At 38.5% G+C, this 27,790-nt stretch overlaps 1 protein-coding gene across 1 annotated transcript in view; it reads left to right on the top strand.

The window, feature by feature from the left end:
* The window catches only part of sorcs3a (sortilin related VPS10 domain containing receptor 3a), a 309,488-nt gene that overhangs the window by 243,167 nt on the left and 38,531 nt on the right, over positions 1-27,790 (top strand). Inside the window, exons 13-18 of the mRNA XM_077246248.1 lie at positions 1,480-1,571; positions 7,670-7,777; positions 8,792-8,909; positions 9,000-9,133; positions 21,452-21,565; positions 22,979-23,150. Of these exons, the coding sequence (XP_077102363.1) occupies positions 1,480-1,571; positions 7,670-7,777; positions 8,792-8,909; positions 9,000-9,133; positions 21,452-21,565; positions 22,979-23,150 (738 nt within the window). The remainder of the gene's footprint in view (positions 1-1,479; positions 1,572-7,669; positions 7,778-8,791; positions 8,910-8,999; positions 9,134-21,451; positions 21,566-22,978; positions 23,151-27,790) is intronic.

Raw genomic sequence — 27,790 nt, 5'->3', positions numbered from 1 at the left:
GAGGTACCTTTTCATAGTTCCTTGAACCATTGGCAGAAGTACCCGGATTTTGGCGTGTTCGCACCGCAGGAACTATGAAGGATTTTAGTTCTATGAACTCCTTTCAGAGGAGCTAATTTAGCCCCTACTTCAGAGTAGAGTCTAAACCAGCACTATAGGAACTACCAGTGATGTAAGTGTACGCTTATTGGCCGTACTCACACAAAACACCAGCACCTGACATTTAAAAAAAAAGCTGTGTAATCACATAGATTATAGCCTATATATTTACTCTACAAACTACAAACATGGAAAACAGTGATAGATGGACCTCTCAACTTTTACGCTAAGGAGAAAATCCAACGCATCTTTGAGTGGATCAAGCAAAACATGATTATGTATTTCCGCTCAGCTAGCAACACTGGACATCAACCACACAGCAAACGCCAATACCTTTTCATATACTGTCTACTTTCTATGTTTAACAGTTCTATCTAACAACGTATTAAGCCCTATTCGCACGGGATAAGCATTACCTGGTGACCTCTAGTCATTTGTAATAATTGCAGAGTTTGTCTGAGATCTTAATCCCGTGCGAATCGGCCATGTCTGTAATTTGTAAAGTAAAAGTTTCCCCGCAAATTACCTACTATATTTCGCCGAACACCTTGGTCCTGTGATAATATTAGTCCCGTGCGAATCGGCATCTCTGTGATTTGGCCGGATCGTATATAATTTTTTCAAGGTTTTTGTTTCATGTGCGCCTTTTTATCCATCTTTGGCGAAGAAAAGAGGCTGTGTTGGAGTGTTTTTATAGTATTTTGGGTGCTGGGTCATATCGCTATACACAACTACACAATTTTCTGAAAGTGAAACCTGAAAATCATCAGAAGAGCAAAAACAAAAAGAATGATTAGATGGAGATTAATGGCATGTATAGCAGCATGCGGTAAGGAACTTTATTCCGTTTTTCATAATATATCATACAGCTAGATCTATAACGAAAAGACATTTCCAAGCAATAGCCTATTGACGTCATATCCAGGAGACAAGTCAGTAAATTTGAGTAAAATTACAGGCTTCGGTTATCCCGTGCGAATTCGCCACATGAAATTCAGATGTGGGGGTGTAATTTCTAAATCACACGAGGTCCACAGATAGTACTAATCCCGTGTGAATAGGGCTTTAGATAGGACTGTTCGACCGATTGTAAACTAATGAACACGGAGAATGCGAGCACTGTGTGGCTCAGGCTGGCGTTCTCAGGGCCGTCAAAATAAAGATCCGCCGCGCCGTCAAAATAAAAGTCACAACAACAAGCACGGCTTATGTCACTTCAGAGTTCCTACAGATGGTGTGAATGCAACCAAGAAACTGTTCCTAAGGAAACCATTAGTTCTCAGTGGCTAGTTCCTAGAATTACCTGGTGCCAAAGCCACTTGTGTTCTGATTTGTTTAATAAGATGAAAATAACTCCATGTTGTTTTTCCCATGGTGCAGATTTTTGAAGAAGAGCACAACGTGTGGTTTTTGGACAAAGGTGGAGCTTTGGTTGCCGTGAAGCAGCCCACTGTGCCCACTAGACATCTTTGGTAGGTGAAATTTTTTTTGATTCTGCCACGTTTATTCATGCTGGTTTGGTGAAATTCCTGCTTCACTTGCTTTCTGTCAGCACTCTGACTGTCTGACAGGTTCAGTTCTGTGTTATTAAGATCGTTGAAGGAAAGAAAAAAACACCTTGGTGTGGGTCGAACATGCTCCCTACAAGAACAAAAATGAAACAGCAGGACACAAAGGCTGCCAAACAGCAGATTGGAATCAGTTTTTATGTGACGAACCATGGGAAGTGTTCCATATTAAAGCCTCCCACTTATCCCCCAGAGTTCACACATAGGTTCCTCCTTCAAATTGGCCCTCCCTGGTTTTGCTTCAGTGATGTTTAATCCTCCAGAGTCTTAAATCTTTTCTCTCTTATCACTCGAAGCGTTTGGCTTTAGTTTTAGGCCCACTGAAGTGTGGCAGCTTCATTTTTTTAGTTCTCTTAAACAACTCAAGCGAGACAGTAAGTGGAGTCACAACTGTGGAGGGCAGTCGTGTCATTTCCTGCAAGTATGACTTCAAATAACAGCCCTGACTGTATGTTCTCTTAATGGATACGTCAACACTGCCTCAGACTGTTGCTTTTAGCAGAGTGAAGACAACTTGGAGGCAACTTTGCCATTACGCTTCAGTCCTTTCGTTGCGAACTTGTCACACATGATACTATACTGTTTGCACCTGTGAAATGATGTTGATAAGCTGTCAGGAAGTATCATAATCAAACTTTCAGGAAGAAAGTTCTCCAGCTCTTACTTGCATTTACTTCCTCCTACCTAAGATGTTAAAAACTATTTTTTTTCTTAAAGCATTTTTTTCATGTTGTTTTTGGTTTTCTTTAGACCTCTGCCTTTCTTTTTACCTTTTCATCTTCTTTTTTGTACTGGGTTGTATGTATTGTATCTCTAGCTTTTAGTTGCATTGTACTCCCTTTCAAAACTAAGATAAATTATTCAAGGTATACAGTAGTTCAGCCATAAATGAAAATTCTGTCATAATTTACTATTAATCATGTTGTTCCAAACTTTGACCTCACCCTTAAGCTATTGTACATTTTACTTTCTTCTTTTAGCCAAACACAATCAGAGTTATATTTATTAAAAATATAATTATAATATCATTGGCCAAGTCCAAAAAAGCACATTGAAAACTAACATTTTACTGTTTAAGGTTTTTTTTTGTATTATTTTTCTTTATTCATTTTTATAATAATTTCATAATGTATTTTGTGAAGTCAGAGTATGTTTGTACATGTGTGCTGAGCAGAGAGCTGGGAGAGTTATATATTTTGCTTAGAAGTATGTGTGCAATGTAACGTTCACTGAGCAGAGACGTTCCACTAATGATGATACTTCAGTTGGCATGTTCTTTACAAGTAAAGTAATGTTTCAATTGATGCAAATGTACCACTAATGTATACACAGAGGGCAAGTGGATTATACCATGTGTAAGCATGAGGTATCCGTTCCATTTTTAAACATAAGCAACATGTTTTGCTACCTTACAAGGAAGTTGTAAGTCCCAGGGTGGTTTATAAATGATGGCATGATGGGGTGAGAGAATAGAGAAATGGGTAACAGAGAAATCTGGAATGAAGGCCTCCTCGCCTATAGCCGTATTCTTATAAGCCTGTTTCTCTCTGTCTGACACATGATACATAATAAATAGAGATCTCTTGGAAAAGTAACTGGTGTAGCTTCCGTGATTCAACAATAATGGGGAAAGCATGATTTTCAAATCTACAGCATCCATTCATCATAAAAGTAATCCATATGTTTCCAGGGCGTTAATAAAGGCCTCCTGAAGCGAAGTGATGCGTTTTGTAAGAAATATATCCATATTTATAACTTTATTAGGATATTTTTTAATATAACTCCGATTGTGTTTGGATGAAAGAAGAAAGTCATGTACACCTAGGATGGCTTGAGGGTGAGTCATTTATGGTAGGCTATCATTTTCATTTGTGGGTAAACTATCCCTTTAATTCCGTGAATGAAAACTGTGACGACAAACCTTTTTCCATTGAGACAACGACAAGACGACACAGACATTATTAAACGCACAAAACTTGTTTTTCCATTCCACTGCACTAGTTCCCTTTCAAGGCGGTAACTCAACATTACGTCAGCTGTGACGTATATGGGAACTCCTCCCTTCTTCACTTTCGCTGAAATCTTATGGGCTAACGCCAGCTGGGGACAGCTGGCCAATTGACACAAAGCATGCAAATACTGACAGGTTCGTGGGCAGTATAAATTGCATGGGCGCGACAATTACGTCAGAATCTCTTTTTTCACGCTTAAGTCTTATCACTAAGTCATCGTGGATGTTGCAAGTAGAAGACATCGTCTCCTTCGGAGCTGGAGGGAAAAACGACTCCATGTCGCTCTCGATGTCGGAAAAGGACTGGGCGTCTCAATCGGACCGCCCCGACCAAGAGGGCCCTGCAGACCTCCTGGAGGAGCTCGTCAGGGTCCTTGGAACCTTTATGTGTGGCTGCTGCGGGGACCCTAAATGAGCGGGACACTCTGCATTCACGAGTGCTAAGCACACTCATGGAGGCGCGTGCACCTTCTACCAGGCGCCTCTATGCTCTGAAGTCGGGAGTTTTTACAAAATGGTTCCAAGACGTCGATATTGACCTGGGGACCTGTTCCGCCGTTAGACGTTTTGGGCTTTCTACAGCACAGAATGGATGGCCAGAGTTTGCACACTGATCGTGTATGTGGCCGCTAATGCTGCTTTTCGTTCCCCGGTTGACGAGCAATCGATCGGTAAGCACGCTCTGGTAATCAGATTTCTCAGGGGAGCGAGTAGATTGTGTCCTTCACGGCTGATTGTGTCCTTTCCCTGAAGGCGGCTTTACTTCTTGCTCTCGCCTTGGCGAAGTGCGTTGGAGACCTTCACGCATTCTCGGTGAATGACGATTGCGTCTGTTTTGGACCTGGCGACTGCGATGTCACTCTCCGGCCGAGACCAGGCTACGTTCCGAAGTCACTCAATACACCGTTCAGAGCACAGGTTGTTTCCTGCCCGCCTTATCTGCCTCGCGTGACGCTCAGAGCGCTGTTTGCCTGGTAAGGGCTTGTGGATGTACGTGGATCGCTCGGCCGCCTTTCATCAGTCAGACTAGCTGTTCGTGTGCTTTGGTGGATGTAATAAGGGACGTGCTGTTTCAAAACAGAGACTTTCTCACTGGATTGTGGATGCTATTATTAATAATAATAATAATAATAATAATAATAATTTGTTACATTTATATAGCGTTTTTCTGGGTGCTCAAAGCACTTTACATGGAAGGGGGAATCTCCTCAACCACCACCAATGTGCAGCATCCACCTGGATGATGCAATGGCAGCCATATTGCGCCAGAACACCCACCACACACCAGCTTATTGGTGGAGAGGAGACAGTGGTGAAGCCAATCAGTATATGGGGATGATTAGGAGGCCATGATGGACAGAGGCCAAGGGGCAAATTTGGCCAGGATGCCGGGGTTACATCCCTACTCTTTTTCGAAGGACATCCTGGGATTTTTAATGACCACACAGAGTTAGGACCTCGGTTTTACATCTCATCTGTAGGACGGTGCTCTTTGACAGTAGTGTCTCCCCGTCACTATACTGGGCCGTTAGGACCCACACAGACTCACTAACACCTCTTACAGCAGTAACCTGGTTTTCTCAGGAGGTCTCCCATCCAGGTACTGACCAGGCTCAGCCCTGCTTAGCTTTAGTGGGCAACCAGTCTTGGGCTACAGGGTGATATTGCTTTGGTTTACGGATGCCAGGGGAAAGATTGTCCCCTTAATGTCAGAGCTCATTCTACTAGGGCAATTGCTTCCTCATGGGCCTGGTCTAGAGATATGTCTATCCAGGAATGATGTCTTGCTGCTGGCTGGTCGCGGAACACATTCACCAGGTTTTACAAGCTGGATGTACATTCTGTAGTGTCACAAGTGCTTTTGGTGAGTTAAGTTTGCTTATGAACTGTTTTAACCAGTTAGCAGTAGTTACCATAGCTGCTAACTTTGTGTTATGGCTAATAAGGTTGATGCAGCTGTCATCGTAAAACACCGTCGACACTGTGTTTTACTCTCATGCTTGAGTGCTTATTGTGTTGTGCTGCCCTGATCAGTGCAGCCTTTGCTTTCATTGCATTCGGATATGCAAATTTTAATAGGGTCGGAGCAGACGTGTCATTGGTCTAGTTCCGCCTATCAGATGCGAGTACTATTAGCAACATGGCTATTGGCAAGAACTGTCTGTCTCTCATTGTGGGTGTGGTTTGACCCTGTTGTCAGGGCTTATCCTCACTGCTCTCACGGCGGGATTTAATACAGCTCCCATATACGTCACAGCTGATGTAATGTTGAGTTACAACCTTAAAAGGGAACGTCTCCAGTTACTATTGTAACCTCGGTTCCCTGAGAGGCGGGAACGAGAGATTACGTTAGCCGCCGTGATCGCTGTTTGATCAGTTGTGCTAGCGTTCAGTCGTGATTCTCGCGCCCATGCAATTTATTGTCAGTATTTGCATGCTTCGCGTCAATTGGCCAGCTGGCGTTAGCCCATAAGATTTCAGCGAAGGTGGAGAAGGGAGGAGTTCCCATACACTTCACAGCTGACGTAATGTCTCGTTCCTGCCTCTCAGAGAACCAAGGTTACGATAGTAACCTGAGAGGTTTTCCATTATTTTTCAATGTAAACGTTTTTTCGTTCCACTGACCTGTGTCTAGGGCTGGGCGATATGGCCAAAAAATCATATCCCGGTATTTTTTGGTTAAATGGCGTTATACGATATATATATTGGTACTTTCTAAGTTTTTTTTCTATTTGGATAAAGAAAATCAATATTTATAAAAAAATAAAAATAAAAATTCACATCCTGCCCAATGATATCCTACAAACAATGTTGATATTGAAGGCTGTGCAATATATTATGTGCAAAAAGGTGGTTAAAATCACATTACATTCTAACATTACATTTTAAAAACAAAAATAATGCTTTTGTTTTTAAATTGACCAAAGGCTAAACTAAAAATGAAAATAAAAACAAAAACTAAAACTAAAGCACAAACTAATTATATTAGCCTGCATTTGATTTCCCTATTATAATGGTCTCTTTCATAAAAATATACTTAAAATTCTACATATGGCACATTTATTGTCTGCAACAACAAATATTTTAGCAATATGTATATTTTAGTCAGAATTATTGCGCTACTATTCTGTGCTCCGTCTTTTTGGCACACTCATTCATGAAAGCTTGAATTGTAGCGGATATTCACTTAATATAGTGAGTTGCCCTTAATATAAGCTTGTGTCATGTTTAGGACAAATTGTACTTTGTACTTTCACTGCAGGAGCTCACACTGTGTCCTCAGCTAACGTTATTTTTCAGATGTGCTTGTATCAAACTACTGTATCGATATAAACGGTATTGCCTCATTCCATATCCTTTCAAAAAAATATATCGATATATTCTACAAACTCGATATACCGCCCAGCTCTACCTGCGTCTCCCTTTTTTAATAGCAAAAATTAGTTCTTTTGGTCACTGGAACAAAAAAAGTGCAAGATGCATAGACGCGTTTTTTAAAAAGTTGAACAATTTTTGAGTGACGCGTATTTAGAAAGCCGTCATGCGAGAGAAAGAGAGAGGCTGCAAAAGATGCGAGTGATCCATCTAGCTTATAATATGTATATGTATAATTATGTAGGCTATAATATTGTGCTACTCCCTGGCTCACCTGTTATCAAGGCGATTTTTCTTTTTTAGTTGGAAGATTTTTTTCATTTTAAACCGTTCTCCGTGCATTTCCAAATAAAGTATTTGGCTTTGGGCACATCCCTAATTCCCAGACTTTTAAAAAAACTTTTAAAACAAAACATTTTTGACTTACAAAAAAACTTTTAAACAAAAACAGGATAGGTTGACTAAATAGAGTAAAATGGACATTTGACACACTAAGGCTAAATTAAAACATATATATTTGACAAACTTAACACTATTCCAAACCCTCATGACATTCGTTCTTCTATTTGAAATTTTGTCATCCACTGACATTTGAACATCTCGATGTCTGCTGCAGGATCAGCTTCGATGAAGGTCGTCAGTGGACTCGTCACAGCTTCTCAGCCATGCCACTGTTCGTGGATGGTGTTTTGGTGGAGACAGGTGCAGAAAATCACATCATGACGTAAGTATATAGAGGTTTGTTTTTGATCGCCACAGCCTGTGCATCCTCATTATGTCCTATTTTTCGAATAGATTTCTCTGAGTTCTGCTCGTTCAAGAGATACAGTCATGAGGAAAGGTTAATTAATCAGACTCCTAAGCTAATGTTGTTAGTCAGTGAACCAACAGCATTTCTCATTATGTCTCAGTGCTGGTACTGTATCTAGTTTAACAGGGTCATTTTGTGCTTTTTAATTGTTACTTTAAACACACGTTAAACAATCCTTGCAGTATTGGATAAGATAGAATGGAAATGATCAGGTTTATTGTTAAATATTATAGCTAACACTGGAATCCTGCATAAAGATCTACAGAGCAGTTGGTGTTACTTAGTCTCAGCCTCAAACGTCACGACTACAGACTAAAAAATAAAACAGTTTTAGTGGGCGGACCTTGGCCCGTTACAGTGGTTATAGAGCCCATGTTTTATGTCGTTAGGCAAAGGGCTGGTATACTGTATGTATTTCTTCTGATGTTTATGAATATACTGTGTCTGGCTGTCTCATTACAAATTCGCTATAACTTTACTTTGTAAATATCTATATTAACATTTTCTGTTTCATAAATCTTTGTTCTGTTTGTTTGCCATGCTTAAAATATCTCATGATTAAAAATAAGAGAATTAAAGAACTGTCAATAAGAATAAACAAATATGAACAATTGCATATGTATTTATTTATTGCATTATCCACGTTAGTCAGGGTAGTATAATATATTTCAGAGTGCATAAAATGTTCACTCTGAATTCAGATAATACTATAAACCCTATATCGTGCACTTTATAGGATATAGGGAGCAATTTTAGACATAGCTAATGAAGTAACCCAGGATTGCCCGGCCTCTGGAGATGTACCTTTTTGCAAAGTTTATTTACAATGCATACATTACATGCCCGAACCAGCTAATGAAGGTCTCCTGGTTTACTTGAAAATGAGTGAGTAGTTTGAGAGTTAAACCTTTCTTTGTCTATTGACAGGTTTTTCGGACACTTCAGCCACCGGTCTGAATGGCAGCTTATCAAAATTGACTACAAGTCCATATTTACCAGAAGGTGCACAGATGGAGACTACCAAACCTGGCACCTGCATAACCAGGTTTAAAAAAAAAAGAAGAAGAAGGGAGAGGACAGGGTCGGGGGCAATAAATTGCAGTATTGACTGTAGCTGACTTTAATATTTTCTTAGGGTGAGCCATGCATAATGGGTCAAAAGCAGATCTACATGAAGCGTCGTCCTGGAAACTATTGCATGGTGGGATGGGACAACTCCAGGATCCTTTCTGCAGAACCCTGCATCTGCAGAGCACATGACTTTGAGTGGTGAGTGAACAGCACACTTCACCAACTTAACCAGCTTAAGCTTATTAGATCCATCCAGTGATCCAACAGCTGAATCTGTCACGCTTTATTTTAGGATCCAGTTCTCACTATTACCTAGGGGTTGAACTACTTCAGATTTTTTGAAGTCGACTGTTATGACATCAAAGTCGAGTTGACGTCGACTAGTCGATGACGTCATTCAAAAAAACGTCTCGGGTTACGACTGTAACCCTCGTTCCCTGAGAAGGGAACGAGACGCTGCGTCGAGAATCGACACATTGGGGAACGCCTTCAGCGTGACACGTCTGAAGCCTGTATGGAACTAGTCCAATCTTGATTGGTGTTGCGTCATGACGTCAGCCGTGACGTCGCATGTGACGGTGAGTGGAAGCTATAAAAGAGAACCAGATCATAACAATGGCAGCTTTTGATTGGTCGAACCACGCCCCTGCCCCTTTTGTCTCAAATGTATTGTGCCCTTTTCTGATAATTGTAAATAATAATTATTATTATTATAAATATTATAATAAATGAAACACACACAAACCCTTGCCACTAAAAATAATAATACAAACAAATATTATATTAAAAAAAATTTGGCGGAGAAGTGGTGGGCGGAGTTTCCTTTGCAGCGCCTCATACGCATTTAACGGTTCTGGTACGCACTACGCAGCAGTTCGCGCGAGTCTCTTCAAACGAGCAGCAGGTAACGTTTAAGCTAATACGGAAAATTAAATTTATCCTACCATCACCATGCTACTCTAAAAGTTGCTGCAGGATGCGAGTTATTCTTAACTACAATAAAAGTATAACTCGATTTCAGACGCATTCTGAGTGACAATGTCATTCGTTTTTTTATCCAAGGAATAAAAGTGCAAGGGGAAATACATCTAACAGTTAGTTTAATGAAATCTTAAGTCCATGTCCAACTCTAAATTGTGAGGAACTTATATCTTTGATTTCATAGTAACGCTTTACAAAAATTTTACATCATTAGCCTACTCATGTATGAACTAACATGAACTAACCATGAGCAACACATTTTTTACTGTAGGCTATATCTTAGTTAATACTAGAACTGTTAATTGTTTATTCATGTTATGTCATTAGTGCATTAACTAATGATAACAAATACAACTTTTGATTTTAATGTTTTAGTAAATCCTGAAATTAACTAAGATAAATAAATGCTGTAGAAGTGCAGTTCATTAGCTAATGTTAACTAATGAAACCTTATTGTAAAGTGTTACTGATTCATGATAGCTAACACGGTCTTTCATACATATAATACATACATTACATTTACAACATCAACAAAACTAAAAATTAATTTTCCATAATTACCTTCTTGATTCTCACTGTTTTGTTTGGTAATATAATATTTAATATTATCATAATTTCCCTATTTTCATTTGATGTGTTATGTATTCTAATAATTGTATCAACATATTTTCTTAGAATGCCAAGGAAAGAAAGAATAAAAACAAAAAAAATCAAGAAGTAATCATTTTTTTTTATTTAGTGCCCTTTTTCGTCCCTCCGGCCCTGCCCCTGAGGAGGTCTGTGCACGCCACTGCGGTGGAGGATGGAAGGCCTGGAGAATTAAAGGCCGTGCCACATTTGACGGCACCTTAGGCACATAGCCAGGTCTAGGGTGGAGAATGGCCTTTACCTTGCCGGGAGCAAGCTCGAGGCAAGAAGGAGCGACAGATAGAGCCTGAAGGTCCCCGACTCTCTGTATGGACGTAATGGCGAGCAGGAACGCTACCTTGAAAGACATACATTTCTCAGTCACCTCATCCAAAGGTTCGAAGGGTGCCAGGGATAACCCCTTAAGAACCACTGCCAGCTCCCACGTGGGGAACCTGGACTGGATGACAGACCTCATCCTCCTAACTCCACGAAGGAAACATACTATAAGTGGGTGTCTCCCCAAGGTGCCCACCCCTAAAGGTGTGTGGAAGGCAGCTAAGGCCGCCACATAGACATTAAGCGTGGACGGGGAGAGCCCGTCAGAGAAACGACTCTGGAGGAACTCCAGCAATGAAGCCACAGGGCAGTTAACTGGGTCCACCTGATGTTCTCTGCACCAAAAATATATTCCATTTTAATGCATACAGTTTCCTCGTGGAGGGGGCTCTAGAGTTTAGAATGGTCTCGACAACCTCAGTTGAGAGACCAGCATTTAAGAGATGGTCCCCCTCAGGGGCCAAACCCACAGCTTCCATAGCTCTGGTCGAGGGTGAAATAGTGTGACCTCAGCCTGAGACAAAAGATCCCTCCTGATTGGAATTTGCCACGGAGGGCCTGCTAGAAGAACCATAATGTCCGAAAACCACACTTGGGCCGGCCAGTACGGGGCTACTAGGAGTAAGCTGATCCCGTACCGCCGAACTCTCTCTAGAACACCTGGGAGCAGAGCGATCGGGGGAAATGCGTACAGACATTGCCTCGGCCACGTCTGCACCATAGCATCCAGTACCAGAGGAGCTGGATGTGTGAGGGAGTACCAGAGCGGATAGTGAGTGTTCTCTTGAGAGGCAAACAGGTCCACTTCCGCCAGACCGAACTCCCTCCATATCGACTCCACCACCTCGGGGTGGAGTCTCCATTCCCCGGGCCTCAGCCCCTGCCTCGACAGGATGTCTGCTCCCACATTGCTGTCCCCAGGGATATACATGGCTCTGAGTGAAAGAAGTTTTCCCTGGGACCACAGGAGAACCTGATGCGCCAGTCTGCACAGAGGGCGCGATCTCAGGCCCCCCTGTCGATTTATATATGAAACCACCGACGTATTGTGTGTTCGCACTAGAACATGATGGCCTCTGAGGCCTGGAAGGAAATGTCTGAGGGCCAGAAATACTGCCATCATCTCCAGGCAATTGATGTGCCATGAAAGGTGATGGTCCCTCCAAGTACCCTCCATTGATACGCTTTTCCCCCAAATGTGAATCTTAGGAACTTCCTGTGTTGGGGAAGGATGGAAATGTGGAAGTAAGCATCTTTCAGATCTATTGTGACAAACCAGTCCTCGGACCTGATCTGACTCACGATAAGAGGTATAGTCAACATTTTGAACCTGTATCTCCTCAGAGACCGGTTCAATACCCTTAGATCTATTATAGGTCGTAACCCTCCATCCTTTTTGGGAACTATGAAGTACCGACTGTAGAACCCGGCTTCCCTTTCTTGGGGAGGCACCTGTTCTATGGCCTCCTTTGTCAAGAGGGACTGAACTTCTTGCTCCATAACCTGACCCTGCTCTGGACTGACCAGTGTACGAACCACCCCACTGAATCTTGGTGGACGATATTCGAACTGAATTCTGTACCCCTTTTCCACTGTGTGCAGGACCCACTGAGATATATTTCGAAGACCCTTCCAGGCGTCTAGATAATCTACTAGGGGGATCAGCCTCTCGAGACTGACCTCGAGTGTTGTGTTTGAGATATCGGTGACCTGAAGCACTTGATTGGCAGGAACTAACCGATATAATAATTTTTCTGCAGGCCTCGTGAGAGGGAACGCAGTCGACAGGGCCGCAATGTTTTCGGGCGGACATTTCGGGCGGACACTGCGATTTGCGTTCGTTGAAAACCGATGTGTCCCGAAGTGCACGTAGCGGCGGAAAGCACACATCGATTTCCTGAGGGCTCCGCGAAGGAGCGAGATGTTGTTGCTCGATCACGGGGGGGGACCGCCCTCAGAGGCCTGCGCAACACGTCAGGGCCTCTTCGTTGAAGCCTTCCTAGCCTGGATGAAAGTCCTAAGATCTGCCCTTGGTCTGGAAGACTTCGACTGAGTGTGTTCCCCCTGGCTCCAGGCTTTTTTCAGGGGAGCACGAGAAGCAACACTCTCTTTCTGCTGCTGCTGGTGTGAGGAGCTGTCGGTGGCCTCATGGGGCTGCCCCCTTGGCAGCAGACCCATGAAACTTGGAACGACGGCGGGGGATGAAATGTTTGAGTGCGGCTGACTGTCGTTTTGTCTCCTGAAACCTCTCGACGACAGTATCGACTGCGTCGTCGAAGAGGCCAGAAGACGAAATCGGGGCATCGAGGAGGAAAGCCCTGTCCTTCTCCCCGATGCCCAACAGATTCAGCCACAGGTGTCTCTCCGTGGCTACCAGTGCTGCCATAGAGCGGCCAATGGCACAGGCCGTCTCTTTGGTAAAATGGAGAGACAGGTCGACCGATCGACGCATTTCTTGGATGTCGTCGAACGAGACCTCCCCGCTGTCGTCCACCTCCTTAAGGAGGTCGGCCTGGTACGCCTGCAGAAGCCCCATAATGTGCAGGCACGCACCAGCCCGACCTGCCGCCATATATGCCTTCCCAACAAGCGCCTAGCAGGTACGGCAGGGCTTGGAGGGAAGCGTCGGAGCCCTCAGGGACGATTATCTAGGGGCCATTCGATTTTTAATTTACCCACAGCCCGGGTCACAACCTCCAGCAACTCCTCAAAGGCAGGTGAATGTGATGATGGAGTCTCACATCCACCTGCCTCGATGTTCAAACTATCTGATCCCTCAGAACCAGATAGCTCGAACATCGGGTCCCTCTCTCGGGCGGAAGAAGCCGCTGGGCGGGCCGTGGGAACTGGCCGATGAATGTTGAGAAAGGGCCGAAGCCGTCTCAACATCCTCAGCCAGATCCCTTTGCGATCCCCATGAATGCAAGCGCCACGCCGCCTCGACAGACGCGGGACCTGATCCATGGGGAGCGCGAGCCTGGCCTGATTCATCGAACAGAGCAAGGCGAGAGCGCAGCGTTCTCATGGGCATTTGTTCACAGTTCGCACAGACAGCGCCCCCGAGCGCTGCCCGTGCATGCTCCGCTCCAAGACAAACAACACAAAGAATGTGAGTGTCACCCTCGCTTAAATAGCGCGGACAAGGGGACGCACACTGCCTGAATTGTTTAGTCTATTCCATCACTATTACCTTACCGAACAAACAACACCAAATAAGACACACAGTTTGACATAGAAGCTTGCTGAAGAACAGAAAGCTGCCATTGTTATGATCCGGTTCCCTTTTATTGCTTCCGCTCACCATCACATGCGACGTCACGGCTGACGTCATGACGCAACACCAATCAAGATTGGACTAGTTCCATACAGGCTTCAGACGCGTCACGCTGAAGGCGTTCACCAATGTGTCGATTCTCGACGCAGCGCGAGTTCCCTCGAAAGGGAACACAAGAGATGGGACTGCTTTGCAACATGCCACAATTTGCAATTAAATAACAGAAAATTATACAGATGCTGACAGACAGCTCATAATGGGGTCGTTTACTCCTGGACACTTCATACGTTTTTATTGATCTGATTTATCAAAACAATTCCATTTACACCTGGTCACATAAATATGTTTTCGCAAAACGGATATAAATCCGATCTTCAAACAACGCGCTATATGCAGATTTAACGGAGTTCACGTCACCGAAGGCAACAGTAATGAGCTGCATTTTATTGATCATCAGCTAATTTCAAAATCAAAGACCGCAATAAGAGAGACAGCACTGGTAAGATCATTTCGTTTCTTTACTTTTAACGAAGATGATTGTGTGTTAAGCGTCTGCGACTTACTCTCACTTTGATTTGCGATAGTTTGCACGTTGGCTTTATGAATAGATGCTCAGCTGCTCAGCTGCTCATCTGCGGTGATGCGTGTTGCCATAGCTTCATCATTTAATGAATATAACATGACATATAGGCTAAGACACTCTCACACGTTTATTTTTAGCATTGTTGGGAGAAATCCAATTTACATTTGTGGTCTCAACAACCAGATGCATTTACACTTGTCCCGTTTCGTCTGGAATGCGGGCGGCCCAGACCTCCTCTTGAAGTGGTTTGAGCGATTGTATTGAAATCCGTCTCGAATGCACTTCGGATGGCATTTACACCTGGTATTTTCACGATCGGATAGCTATCAGATCACAGAAACACATGAAGTGGCCAGGTGTAAATAGCCCGCTGTTTACATCATCATTCAGGATGAAAAGAAAAAAGAAAAGAAAAAAAGCTATAAATTCACATCTGCGCGTTAGTGATGCGCAGATCCATGTAATACAAAATAATATTCCAATTAATTGCGGGCGAATTAGAGGTACATCATTAATATGTTTAAATAAATATAAGAAAAAAATAACGTTTTAACGATTTTAATAAAGAGAATGAACTCTCATATCCAGGTAAAACAATGAGCGTGCGTCATACTTTTACTTTCGTTTTCAACAATATAGTGTTAGGTTAGTAAAGTATTTACACACACTTGTATTTACACACACTAACCAATGCTGCTTTCTTGCTGCAATGGCCCTCTGGGCTCTTCATCTGTTGTCGTCTGCAATATTTTAGTATCATTTAAAGCGTCACGGCATTGCATTAAGGTCGACTAATCGCCTAGTCGGTTCAACCCCTACTATTACCTAACATAAACTATGACTTTTGCCTCAAAAAAACTCCTAATCACTGCTTATTAATAGCTAGTAAGGTAGTTGTTAAATTTAGGATTGAAGGATGTAAAATATGGTCATGCAGAATAAGGCATTAATATGTGCTTTATAAGTACTAATAAACATCAAAAAACGCTAGTAATTACATGCTAATAAGCAACTAGTTAATAGTGAGAATTGGACCCTAAACTGAAGTGGTACCGCTATATTTAGTAGAATGGGCAATGATTCCATGCGTACATGTATATCTTTTCCTCTGCTTCTGAAGAAACTGTCTTGAAAGCTTTCATTTACTTTAGATTTGCTCTGTTATTAATTTGATCTGACACCAATTAAAAGAAGGTCTCAAATGTAGACTGATTGTAATTATATGCTGATCACAGTTTTAGATGTTATCTTAATTTAGACATTTGATTATTATTATAGTATGCTTATACTCATTCATTCACATTGCTGATCACATTCTCACAAACTCACTAGTCTGAATATAATCAAACTGTAAAAAGTCCCAAAGTGTAAAAACTTTTTTTTTTCAAAAATTGATAATAATAAGTAATGTTACTTGAGCAGCAAATCATCATATTAGAATGATTTCTGATGGAACATGTGACACTGAAGAGTAGAGTAACGATGCTGAAAATGCAGCTTTGCCGTCACAGGAGTAAATAGTATTTTGAAATATTAAAATATTAATTTATAATAATATTTCACAATATTACTGTTTATACTGTATTTTTATTAAATAAATGCAGCCTTTATGAGCATCAGAAACGTATTTACAAAATATTAATCTTTCTGACCCCAAACTTTTGAATAGTAGTGTATGTCTGAAGCTCCCATATCAACCTCCCACTGGCCTTAGTATGAACCCAGGTCACAAATGTATATTCACATCATAATAAAACTACTCATAATATACTAGAGTGAACTATTGTAAAGAAAAAACAGTTTAAACAGAGCAAGACCTGAAACTCTTTAAAACATAAAGTCTGGTCTAGATGTTCTTGTTCAGTGCAGCTTTGTTGTTTTATATCCTAGTCTGCTCTTTAGGTGGGCTCACAGGTATTTATAAAACCTTCATGTTTTGTTCACTGGGATCCAGGAGGTGTTTTCAAAGATCTCAGAATAGACATAGTGCTTCTACAGCAGTGAGCTGGTTAACCCCTTCTGTAGGGTCAGTGTAGATGGGATCAAGATGCATGACACAGACAGTCTCTGGACTTTAAAGCTTTTGAAGTCCACAGGGCTAAAAGAAGATGAGAATATTGAGGTTCTTTATCATCATAGTCTTTTGTTGTCTGTCTGGAGCTCCTTTTAAAGTATATATAAAAACCTTGGGATCTACATCATTTATCACATTCACAGACAAAGTGTTCCATCTTCTTCCAACAACTCACCATGTATCCTTACTTTTAGCACATTCTCCTCTCCTGTTCAGTCTTGTTTTGCAGTTAAAACCCTTGGAAACCCAGTGGAGGGATCTAAACATGCTTTCAGAGATGTGTTGATTCATCTTCTCTAAATGCAAGTAGTCCCCAGGATGCCTCTTTAATTTGCCCAGTACTTTGATTCTAATAATATAATTTTTAATTAAACAATTCTTTGTTCAAAATATGAAACGGAAGGACCACCTAAAATTATGATTTCTTTGCGAGGACCTTTTTCACAAAATATGAAAAATTCCCAAAGCCAGCTTGTTATTGTTATTGTAAATGTTAATGCAGCTTACAACTGAAATCGTCTGAAAATCGACATCTGGGAAGACATCTTAACTTGTTTCTATATTGCCTTGATTTTATCCTTTGATGTTTGCACTTACATATTCCTGCCAGACTCTGTATATGTTAACACCATTACCTCTGCCGTCACAGAAATCTTCTCTTGATAACTGTGATACATGTAGATCTACATACATATATATTATATATAATTCAACTTCCTTCTTAAAAGTACATTCCAATTAATTTATATAAAAGCTCTGCAGCGCATAATTTAGAAGGAAACATTGATTCCCTTTTCTGTCAAGGGATATAATTATAGAAACATTTTATCTTTGCTGCATTTATTTTTGACAGAGGGCAATAGGAATGCGGAATTTAGGAATTACTAAACGAGTTGATTTCATAACAAATAATTTTAACCACCTAGTATTAATTAATATTCATTAAGAATATAGAAAAACCTTATATTACTGTTATTTTCTAGACTGGAAATATGTGTAATCTGTCCTATATCAAATCTTTTTTTTTATATAAAAAAAAAAAAGAAACTATCAATGACATTTTATAACTCAAACTGACATCAAAACCAGAAACACTTTTACATAAAGATAACAATTGTATATCAATGCACAGTCAACTCTATGGGATGTTTATCTGTCTCTGTCATTCACTCTGATGAGCAGATTAAATGCAGAGATGCAAACTCATCAGGGGTATAAAAGGTTTTAAACACATGCAACATGTATATTTTAGACTATTATGTTTTAACTCCGCAGTTGTGCAGTAAAATATTAATTTTAAAATATCCACATTTCTCATTTTCATTCATGGAGATAACATGGAAAATGTTCTGTCACCTGGTGGAAAACAAACACTTTTAAATGAGGAATATGACATGAAATTTTCAATATAACCAATAGATGGCAGCAGAGGACCATTTATTAGCTCATTTTCCTTTCCCACTCTTTTCCCACTCGTGAGTCTTTTCACGCATTTTGCTTTTGGATTTATTAAAAAATTTCTATTATAATTTTTTTTTAGCAAAATAGCTATAGCAATCACAAAGTCTCATGCCATTTAGATAAAGGGAATTAACATAAAAAAGCCCAGTCCCAACAGCCTAGACAGGTTTATTTATTATTATTATTATTATTATTTAAATTATAAATGTAAAACTTACATTTTAAAATGAAAATAGCATAATTTTCACTTTCTACAGTATAGTGTTGTCAAAAGTCGGTACTAAAAAAATTAAACTATTACGGTACCAGCTTTTCTTAAGTACCGGTGGTACAGAAGCTCCGGATTAATCCGGGTTCTTGATGAGTACTGGTTTCAGTATCGGTGCATCCCTATTTATGTAATTAATATCAGTCCGTCATGAAAGCAATTCCAGGCTTATCCTTGCCTGGATAACGCTATTTTAAAAAGCCCTTTTAAAATTAAATATGAATGCAGTTTTGGATTAAATAAAAGTACAGTCAAGTCAAATAAAACACGTTTTATCTCCTGTATAGTTTGGTAACACTACAAAAAGATACTATTCATTAACATTACTTAATGCGTTATCTAACATCAACACATTGAGTGAACAATATATTTTTACAACATTAATTCATGTTTGGGAATGTTATTTAATACAAACACTTGATTGTTCATGTTTGTTCACTTCATTCATTGTGCATTAAATAATGTTAACAGATAAAAATTTTGATTTTAAAAATGTATTAGTACATTTTTAAATTAACCCCAAGGAGAATAATACAGTATATTATACATTATAAACTATTGTTTATTGTTAGGTCATTTTATGTAATCTTATTGTAAAGTGTTTTTAATACAGATGTACAGTTTCCATCTTTGTACCGAAATTGGTACCGAAAACCGTGGATTTTTACTGGTATTGGTACCGAATACTGAAATGTTGGTACCGTGACAACACTACTACAGTATGACTTCACGCATGTTGAAGTGCTCCATTTTTGTTGGAGGAAAACAACTGTAGTGTGATGAGGGGTGAACGCAGTGTATTGTATTGCAAATTGTATTGCTCCTGCATCAATTATGGTAACTGAACTAATGACAAAGAACTACACAGATGTAGGTGTCATGATAACCTATCAATAAATGCACACACCTTGCCCTCTGCTGCTGACGTTGGCACTGCTCTGTTACAGATTAAACACACTGAATAATGCAGACTTAAAGATGGGGATGAGCCGAAGCCTGCTGCTGTTTTCATATGAGTTTTAAAGGGGACTGAGGTGATCACGAATATGTGTACAGATTACGTCCTCGGTTGAAATCGCAGGGAAGAAACGTCAACTCCTTTATTGATTAAAGTTTGAATGAAGTTAGGATTAGTTTTCCTGAAACACAAGTGAATGATTATACGCTTTTTTTTCAGTGTAGATAAATCAAAGAACCATAATGCACAGTGTTATTACATTTGCGTTTTTTGTTTTGGTTTATTTGTTTTTTTATAATGGATTTTTTTATGTGATTTGCACTTGCAATAGTTTGGATGATACAGATATGACAAACTACTAAACAGATTTAATTTGCATGTTAATTAATTTGCAAATTGTACCCATTTCTGATTTTTTATCTTAAATTAACTAAATATAGCCAAGCTGTGGTACTTTTCTTTTTTCTCCCATTGAGCCTCATTTGTTTCTGAACGAAGTCAAACTTTAGCAGTCTAATTTAAGTCTATTAGCCGCTGTGATATTTTGTTTCATTATATTCATTGACCAGATGAATTTGACCCACCTTTACATATTTCATCCTGCATGTGTGTGATAGGAAAATGCTTGAAAAGAAAGTTTTGCTGAATTTGCTGTGAAACCACAGAGAACTTTTAATTTGTTTTGAAGGGCCAAAAAGGAACTGGTGACATGATATGCAGAGTAATTATTCTGTGGAATATAATATATTGCCTCTTTCTATTAACTCTGCAACAGAGAGCTCAACTAATAAGTTTTATTGGTTTAGGTTGTGGCGTAAGAATTAAAAACACATCTTCTAGCTGCAGATATAAAATATGGGATGCTGATAGAATCACTGAGGGCTGTGCAGAAAGAAATAACATTTGTAATGCATTTGTTGTTAGGACATGTAATTAAGAATTCTTAATTTCTTGACCTGCATTAAATATTTGCAATGTGGGTAGATAGTTAAACACAAGTTAAAGCTAGAGTGGGCCATTTCGTAAAGGCTAGCAAGCTAGATCTGAAAGTCCACCTTTCTGTTCAGAGCGCTCTCTCCAAAGCCACGCTTCAAAACTCATGAACGCTCACAAGCAGCATGATATTATGATATTAATTACAGCTTTTTTTTTTTTAAATAAAAGTACAATGTATAAACATGTATCTACACAATGTGCATTTTATCAATTTATTAATTTAAATGTTAGTACATACAGTAGTAGTTAAAGACACCTAATATAAAGTGTGACTGAATAATTTAGCTATTTACGTGTGAAGTGTGAACACTTCTTTTTTATAGGAATAATCTGAGCGCTATAGCACACAAATCTTTTAAAGCTTGAATCTTATCTGAGTGCTGGATTGGAACTGCTCATAATTAAAAACCCAAATGCCTGATGCAAAGAGGGACCGTGTGGTCTGCTGGGTTTTGTTGTGGATCAGTAATTAATTGATAAATCAAAGTCACCGGTGATATATGAACAGACATTCACTTCAGCAGGTTCCAAGGCTTCTGGGAGGAGAGCGAATTGAAAGACATTGAGGACATACGTTGAAGCCTGCAGCTCTCAGAGCTGAAAAGACATTTATCATTCCAGAATTAATACATCTCAATGCTGCAATTGTCTCAAGGGCATAAAAGAGGGACACGCTTGAATACAAGATGTGCTGTGCACGAATGAAAGGATGTACAAGTAGTTAAGAGAATGTTTTACAGGATAAGAAATGATGGAGAAGAGGGGGGAACGGCATGAGGAAATGTCGCAAAGCAAATTTGAACTTGTGTTGACCTTGTGTGAAACTAGTCAATCACACTTGGATTGAATTGATGTTTTTTAGAATGGATTGATATATCAAACAACACTGAAAATAAATGGAGCACAGAAATAAGTCTTTATGGTCAGTATATGAGAATTGTTTCATCTTTTGTAGTGATTATGGTTTTGAGAGAAGAGGAGATGGAAACTGTCTGCCAGCATTTTGGTTCAACCCTTTCATGGTGACTCGAAGCTGCAGCCAAGGGCAAAACTTCCTCAACAGCACAGGGTAAGAGGCATTCACATACACATACAGATCTTATTCAATCATGCTGGAATTTTACTTTCCTTGGTGGGACATTTGGTCACTGATGGCTAAATCGGACCTCCAAACACAGTAGCTCAGCTATTTAAATGGCTAATTTTCACATAAAGCTAATTATAAAGACTAGATTAACATCATAAACCCTGTCCCTGCTTAATAGCATTGTTCTATTCACAAATAAAATGAAAATATAAAAATAACATTATATATATATATATATATATATATATATATATATATATATATATATATATATATATATATGTTTTTATATTATATATATTTTTTTTAAATTTTGACTGTAGTTAAAGCTTTAGTAATGTAGTTGTATTTTTAGTTGTATTTTGTCCATTTGTATGTCTAATATATATATATATATATATATATATATATATATATATATATATATATATATATATATATATATATATATATATATATATATATATATAATTTGAGTTAACATTTATTTTAAGTAATGGAAATTAAAATTTAATTCAGAATATATATAATATTTAATATTTTTAAAGCCTTTAATAATATTTATTTGTATTAATAATAATAAAAATACAAAATATGTATAAAATAAAAAGTTAATTTGAATAAATATTATAGGAAAATTAAATATATATGTATTCTTATTTTTTTATTATTTGTTTCATATATTTTAAATAATAATACATAAGAAAAAAATTACTAACTTAGATCCCACATCCTGATAATCGTTTATTTTTCCTGTGTTCATTGGGATGAAGTAGAGAGCATTTTGTGAAACAATTCAATCAGACTTGCACTAATCTTGTTTTAGGGAAGTGGTTATTTTTAATTAAGTGTACCATGATTTAAACTTATTGTGCTGATGAGCTGGCGCAAGCCATATTGATGTGAGCAGGTTTTAAACTTCCTGGAGATTGTGGCGTCTGTCTTTACGACAACTTTCTAGACAGACAATCCATACAAAGAGACCTAGCCGCACAGATAACAGCGTGTAATGGGAAGACTTCATTTAAACCTAATTTGAAAACCAACATCAGTAAGAAAGCATGTCCATTCAGAGCAAAGAGTGCAAGATTATAGACATGGGAAGAGAAAGAGAAATAACACGATTATTATTTCCAGAGATTGTGTAAGAGCTGGCACATAAATTGTGGCCAAAACCGATTCATCCTGAAAAAACAGTTGCTTAGAATGTATCTATCAGGCTTGCATAAAGAGTGTTGTATCCAAATGGATAACTACAGTGACCTCCAAGTATTCAGACACTAAAGTCGCACTTTAAAATAGACGAATGCAGATGAGTCAGATAATTTCAAACCGTCAAATCTTTTATTTCAAAAGAAAGACACATTTTAAAGCTTGTTTTTGTGTGTGTTCCAGGTATCGTAAAGTGGTAGCGAATAACTGCACAAAAGGAGTGAAGGAGATGTACTCGGCCAGGAAACAGCAGTGTCCGAACCGCCCCCCACGAGGTTTAGTCCTGACAACCCGTGATGACAAACTCACAGCCAACTTGGGCAGCAATGTGACCTTCCTTCTGCGACTGGAGGAGGTGAGATCTGAATCTCAGAAACTCACACCTCACGCTAATGGAAAATATCAGATCCATTGATCTGATCATTTAAAGTGCAGCATGGCCAGAAGCTATAATTATGGGCCTGGTATTGAGTCAAGACCTAAATTATGCTGTAGTAATTATTAAATTGATGTGCTAACTCCATATGAAAAGGTGATCAGATATAAGGACATCCATGTATGCGGAAATTATTATTTATGTTAACTCAAACAGTTGTTCTCAACTGGCTTTACTTCAGGATTGAGATTTCAAGTGGCAAAATAGTATATATATATATATGTATATATATATATATATTTTTTTTTTTCTTATTTTTTTTTTCTTTAAAAGGTCCTTAAAATTATAATGTTTCACAATTTTACAACGTAACAGTGTTAAATTCTCATACACTTTGCATATTATAGGTCCAGCAGTATGCACAATATTACTTTTAAATTATTAAATATAGAAATATTAGTAGCAGTCAGGTCACTGATACATTTATCCAAAAATAATAGTTATAATTAGACACAGACTTTGGCATTAACGCTAAAAAGAAATGGGAAGCGTTTTCTCCCTTTTAAAGTTGATAAGCGTGTTTATTTTGCTGTCCTACTAATGCATGATTATATTTTTAGATGCATTTTTTTCATTTGTATTTAACATGCTGACAACCCTATCAGAACAGAAATGCAACCCATTTTTAATTCACAATCCACTATTTGAGAAGCACTGATGTAGACACAGTATTTATTGGATTTTATTATAATGTTCCATTTGTAGACATTAGATAACTACATTAGTTAACGTGAACTAACAATGAAAAATACTTTAGTAAGCTAGAGATTTTATTAGTTTTTTTGGTCCCACTTTATATTAAGTAGCTTTAAGTACTATGCACTTAATTGAAATTAACAATTTGATACAATGGACTTACTATGTACATATGTGTTTTTACATTGTACTTATATTTTGAAAATATCTGCATGTAATTACAGCTGTAATTAATTTATGTAATTACATTTGTAATTACACAGTTGACCATTCCCTTACACCTCAACCCACCCTTAAACCGACCCATAACACCACACCTGACACTAACCTTACTAGTATCACATCTCAATAGCAGCAAGTGTTTTACAATACAACCTGAAACCAATAAGTACATTTTACTTATTTTTCGATGTAAGTACATAATACTTAGAGCCACTTAATATAAAGTGGGGCCGTTTTTTTTTGTGATGTTGAAATTGTTTGAGGAGAATCACAAAATTTCAATGGTATCAAACATTTTGATCTAACTTCATTTAAAGCAAAAATAACTATTGTGATATATAGTTATTGTGAAATAAGATTAATCATTGCGTAAAATCACACAACCCATAAAGCCTACATTAGCTTACAAAAGTCTTTTTAAAGTTAAGATCAGATAGAAATACCACCTAAAGCAAAAAAAAAAAAAAAAAAAAAAAAAAAAAAAAACAGTGGGGTTTTACAGTGGGTTTTGCTGCCAGTTATGGGCCAACACTGTTGAGCTATTATTTGAATATGATTTTACTGTGCCATTTGTTATTATGGTCTTAGCTATTTTATAGTAACCCTCCACCAAATGACACAATCACAAAATGAACTATGAGTGGTCTCTTTGCTTGACGGTCTTCCGAGACTTGCAGACCAGTGTGGCTAAGTGAGACTATCATCAAGCTCTATGTGAGCGTTTACACACACATGGGTCATTTTGACATTCTAGAATCTTTCCCTAATTCTGTGTCCTCCGCTCCGAGCTGTGCTGGAGCTCTGTGGCAGATGAAAAGCCTTCACTCGTACAGAAGGGAAAGTGCAAGCCGGATACATATTACAAGCCTACTGGGAAATAGCTTGTCATTGATGTGCAATGCACACATGGTCACACATACTCTCTCTTAGTTTCTTTCTCTCTCTCACACACACACACACACACACACACACACACACACACACACACACACACACACACACACACACACACACACACACACACACACACACACACACACACACACACACACACACACACACACACACACACACACACACACACACACACACACACACACACGCTCATTCCAGGTAAAGTGTTTCCCCCCAGGCATCTCACCACAGCAGAGTTGTCACATTACAGTATGATGAGATGAGGAAATGAGGGCTTATTCCTTTCATTAAGAGAGCTAGTAAAAGAGAGAGAGAGAGAGAGAGAGAGAGAGAGAGAGAGAGAGAGAGAGAGAGAGAGAGAGAGAGAGAGAGAGAGAGAGAGAGAGAGAGCAAGAGAGAGAGAGAGCAAGAGAGCAAGAGAGAGATAGTGAGATGGGCTAAGAATTCCACCTATTTATATTCATGAGGGTCAGAGTCAGGGCTGTTTCTTAGGCAAATCAAATGGACCTTAATATTTAATGCCTTTAAGGTATAACACAGTTTTTTTGTTTGTTGTTTTTTTTTATAAAAACTTTGCTTCACGGAATATTCAAAAAAGGACCAAAGTTTGTAAAAGAATACAGAAAATACAGGAAAAAAGTAAAATACAGTGGTATTGGGAAATATTGTTCAAATTTTAAATAACCAGTCTCATTCTTAATATATAAAATGTAATTTATTCCTGTGATCAAAGCTACATTTTCAGCATCATTCCTGCAGTCTTCACTGTCACATGATCCTTCAGAAATCGTTCTAATATGCTGATTTGCTGCTCAATAATTATTATTTTTACAACATTGATAATTATTATTATTATCAATGTTGAAAACAGTTGTGCTGCTTAATATTTTTTTTTTTAGGAAACCGTGATTCTTCACTGAATAGAAGGTTAAAAATAGCAGCATATATTTTAAATTATATATTTTTTTCTAATGTTATAAATGGCTTTACTGTCACTTTTGATCAATTCAATGCATCCATGCTGAATAAATGTACTCATTTCTTTCATAAAAAAATCGTACTAACCCCTAACTTTAAGTTTTACCACATCACGCTATTTTGCTTGATAAATATTTGTCATATATTGATATTTTTGTACTTGACAACCCGATAAAAATGTAAATTAAGGAAATGATTCATTCATTGCTGCTGTGAATCAGTTGGAAATAGCTGCTGGGTGCATTTCCATTAAAATTGACTTTGTCTGGACATGATCTCAGCACAAACTGTGTCCTTACATTTACGTTTACATGTATTCATTTAGCAGACGCTTTTATCCAAATCAACTTACAAATGAGAGCAATGGAAGCAGTTTAACTAATAGTCAGACAACAATACCATCATTACTTACACAAACTGTTCCTCCTCTCAGTAATGTTTTCCTTTCTCCTCCCACAGTGTAGTCTTGATTTTCTGCACAAAGTGGCGTGGAATGTCTTAAAAGCGACCATGCACATGCTTGCGCAGAAACGCACAGAGGCGGGCCACTTCTCACAGTCAGCAGTGTCTAAGAGTAAAACAGACAGGGATAAAGCAGCCAGCTTTGGATTTGTCATTATGCAGGGCATAAACACCCTCTTTCCTTCATGTTCTGCTAATGCAGTGTTACAAATTAATATCCCAATAGCATTAGCGTACAATGTGCTAACGGCGGAAAGAGAGAAAGGAGAGGGATTTGGGGAAGCGTAAGCACGGATTTGGGAGTATTGCAACCACATGCGTGCGTTTAAGCGTTTCTTCTCTCATGGCACGGGACACCTATAATCTGGAATGGTTCAAGACATGGGCTCATCTCAACTTCCCGCTCTTCTTCTTTCTTTTCTAGGTGTTTAATGTTTTTAACTGGCTGGTAAAGCAGTTTCATATGCATAACTAGTGCTAACGGTTGATTTTGGTGCAGATGTTTCAGGAGTTACACCAGAGGCCTTTCAAGTGTCAGAAGAAATGCAAGGCTTATAAGATCTGATATCTGTGGATTGATAGATGGCCTTTTATTCAGTCAGGGATATTAATTTTCCATAGTTAAAAGGATTTCCATTTTTTCCGACCTTTATTGGGACTCTTGAGCTCCGTAAATCTGAGGGGTGAAAAAAAAAGACTGCATTTTCGAATATTATTAAATAATCATTTTACAGTACAATAGTATTATAATAAGAAGTGTTAAGTATATAATAATAATAAGTATTATAAACAATAAAAATATATTTTTTCATAGAATAAAAAAAAATTGGTAACACTTTAGTTTAGGGTCCAATTCTCACTATTAACTAGTTGCTTATTAGCATGCATATTACAATAATATTGGCTGTTTATTAGTAATTATAAAGCACATATTAATGTCTATACTTTGCATGACCACATTCTACATCCCTTAATCCAACCCAATACCTAAACTTAACTACAACAACTTCCTAATAAGCAGTAATTAGTAGTTTGAGGCAAAAATTGTAATTAGTAGTTAGTTAATTATTGAGAATTGGACCCTAAAATGAAGTGTGACCAAATATTTAATTTATACAATATTTTATGATTAAATGTTATATTGTTTAAATAATAAGATACAAAATATTTTATAATAGTTAATAAAAATAAAAATAAACCATATTGTATTAAAGAATAATAATAATGAATGGGGACAAAAAAAATATGTGCCTTCTTTTTTGTACTTAGCTGATCACATGCCTGCA

The sequence above is a fragment of the Siphateles boraxobius genome, unplaced genomic scaffold (assembly GCF_051911475.1).
Source record: "Siphateles boraxobius isolate OS27281-9 unplaced genomic scaffold, OSU_SipBor_1 29, whole genome shotgun sequence".
NCBI lineage: Eukaryota > Metazoa > Chordata > Actinopteri > Cypriniformes > Leuciscidae > Siphateles > Siphateles boraxobius.
Note: the sequence above shows the minus strand (reverse complement) of the source record. Positions and strands in the feature narration are given on the sequence as shown.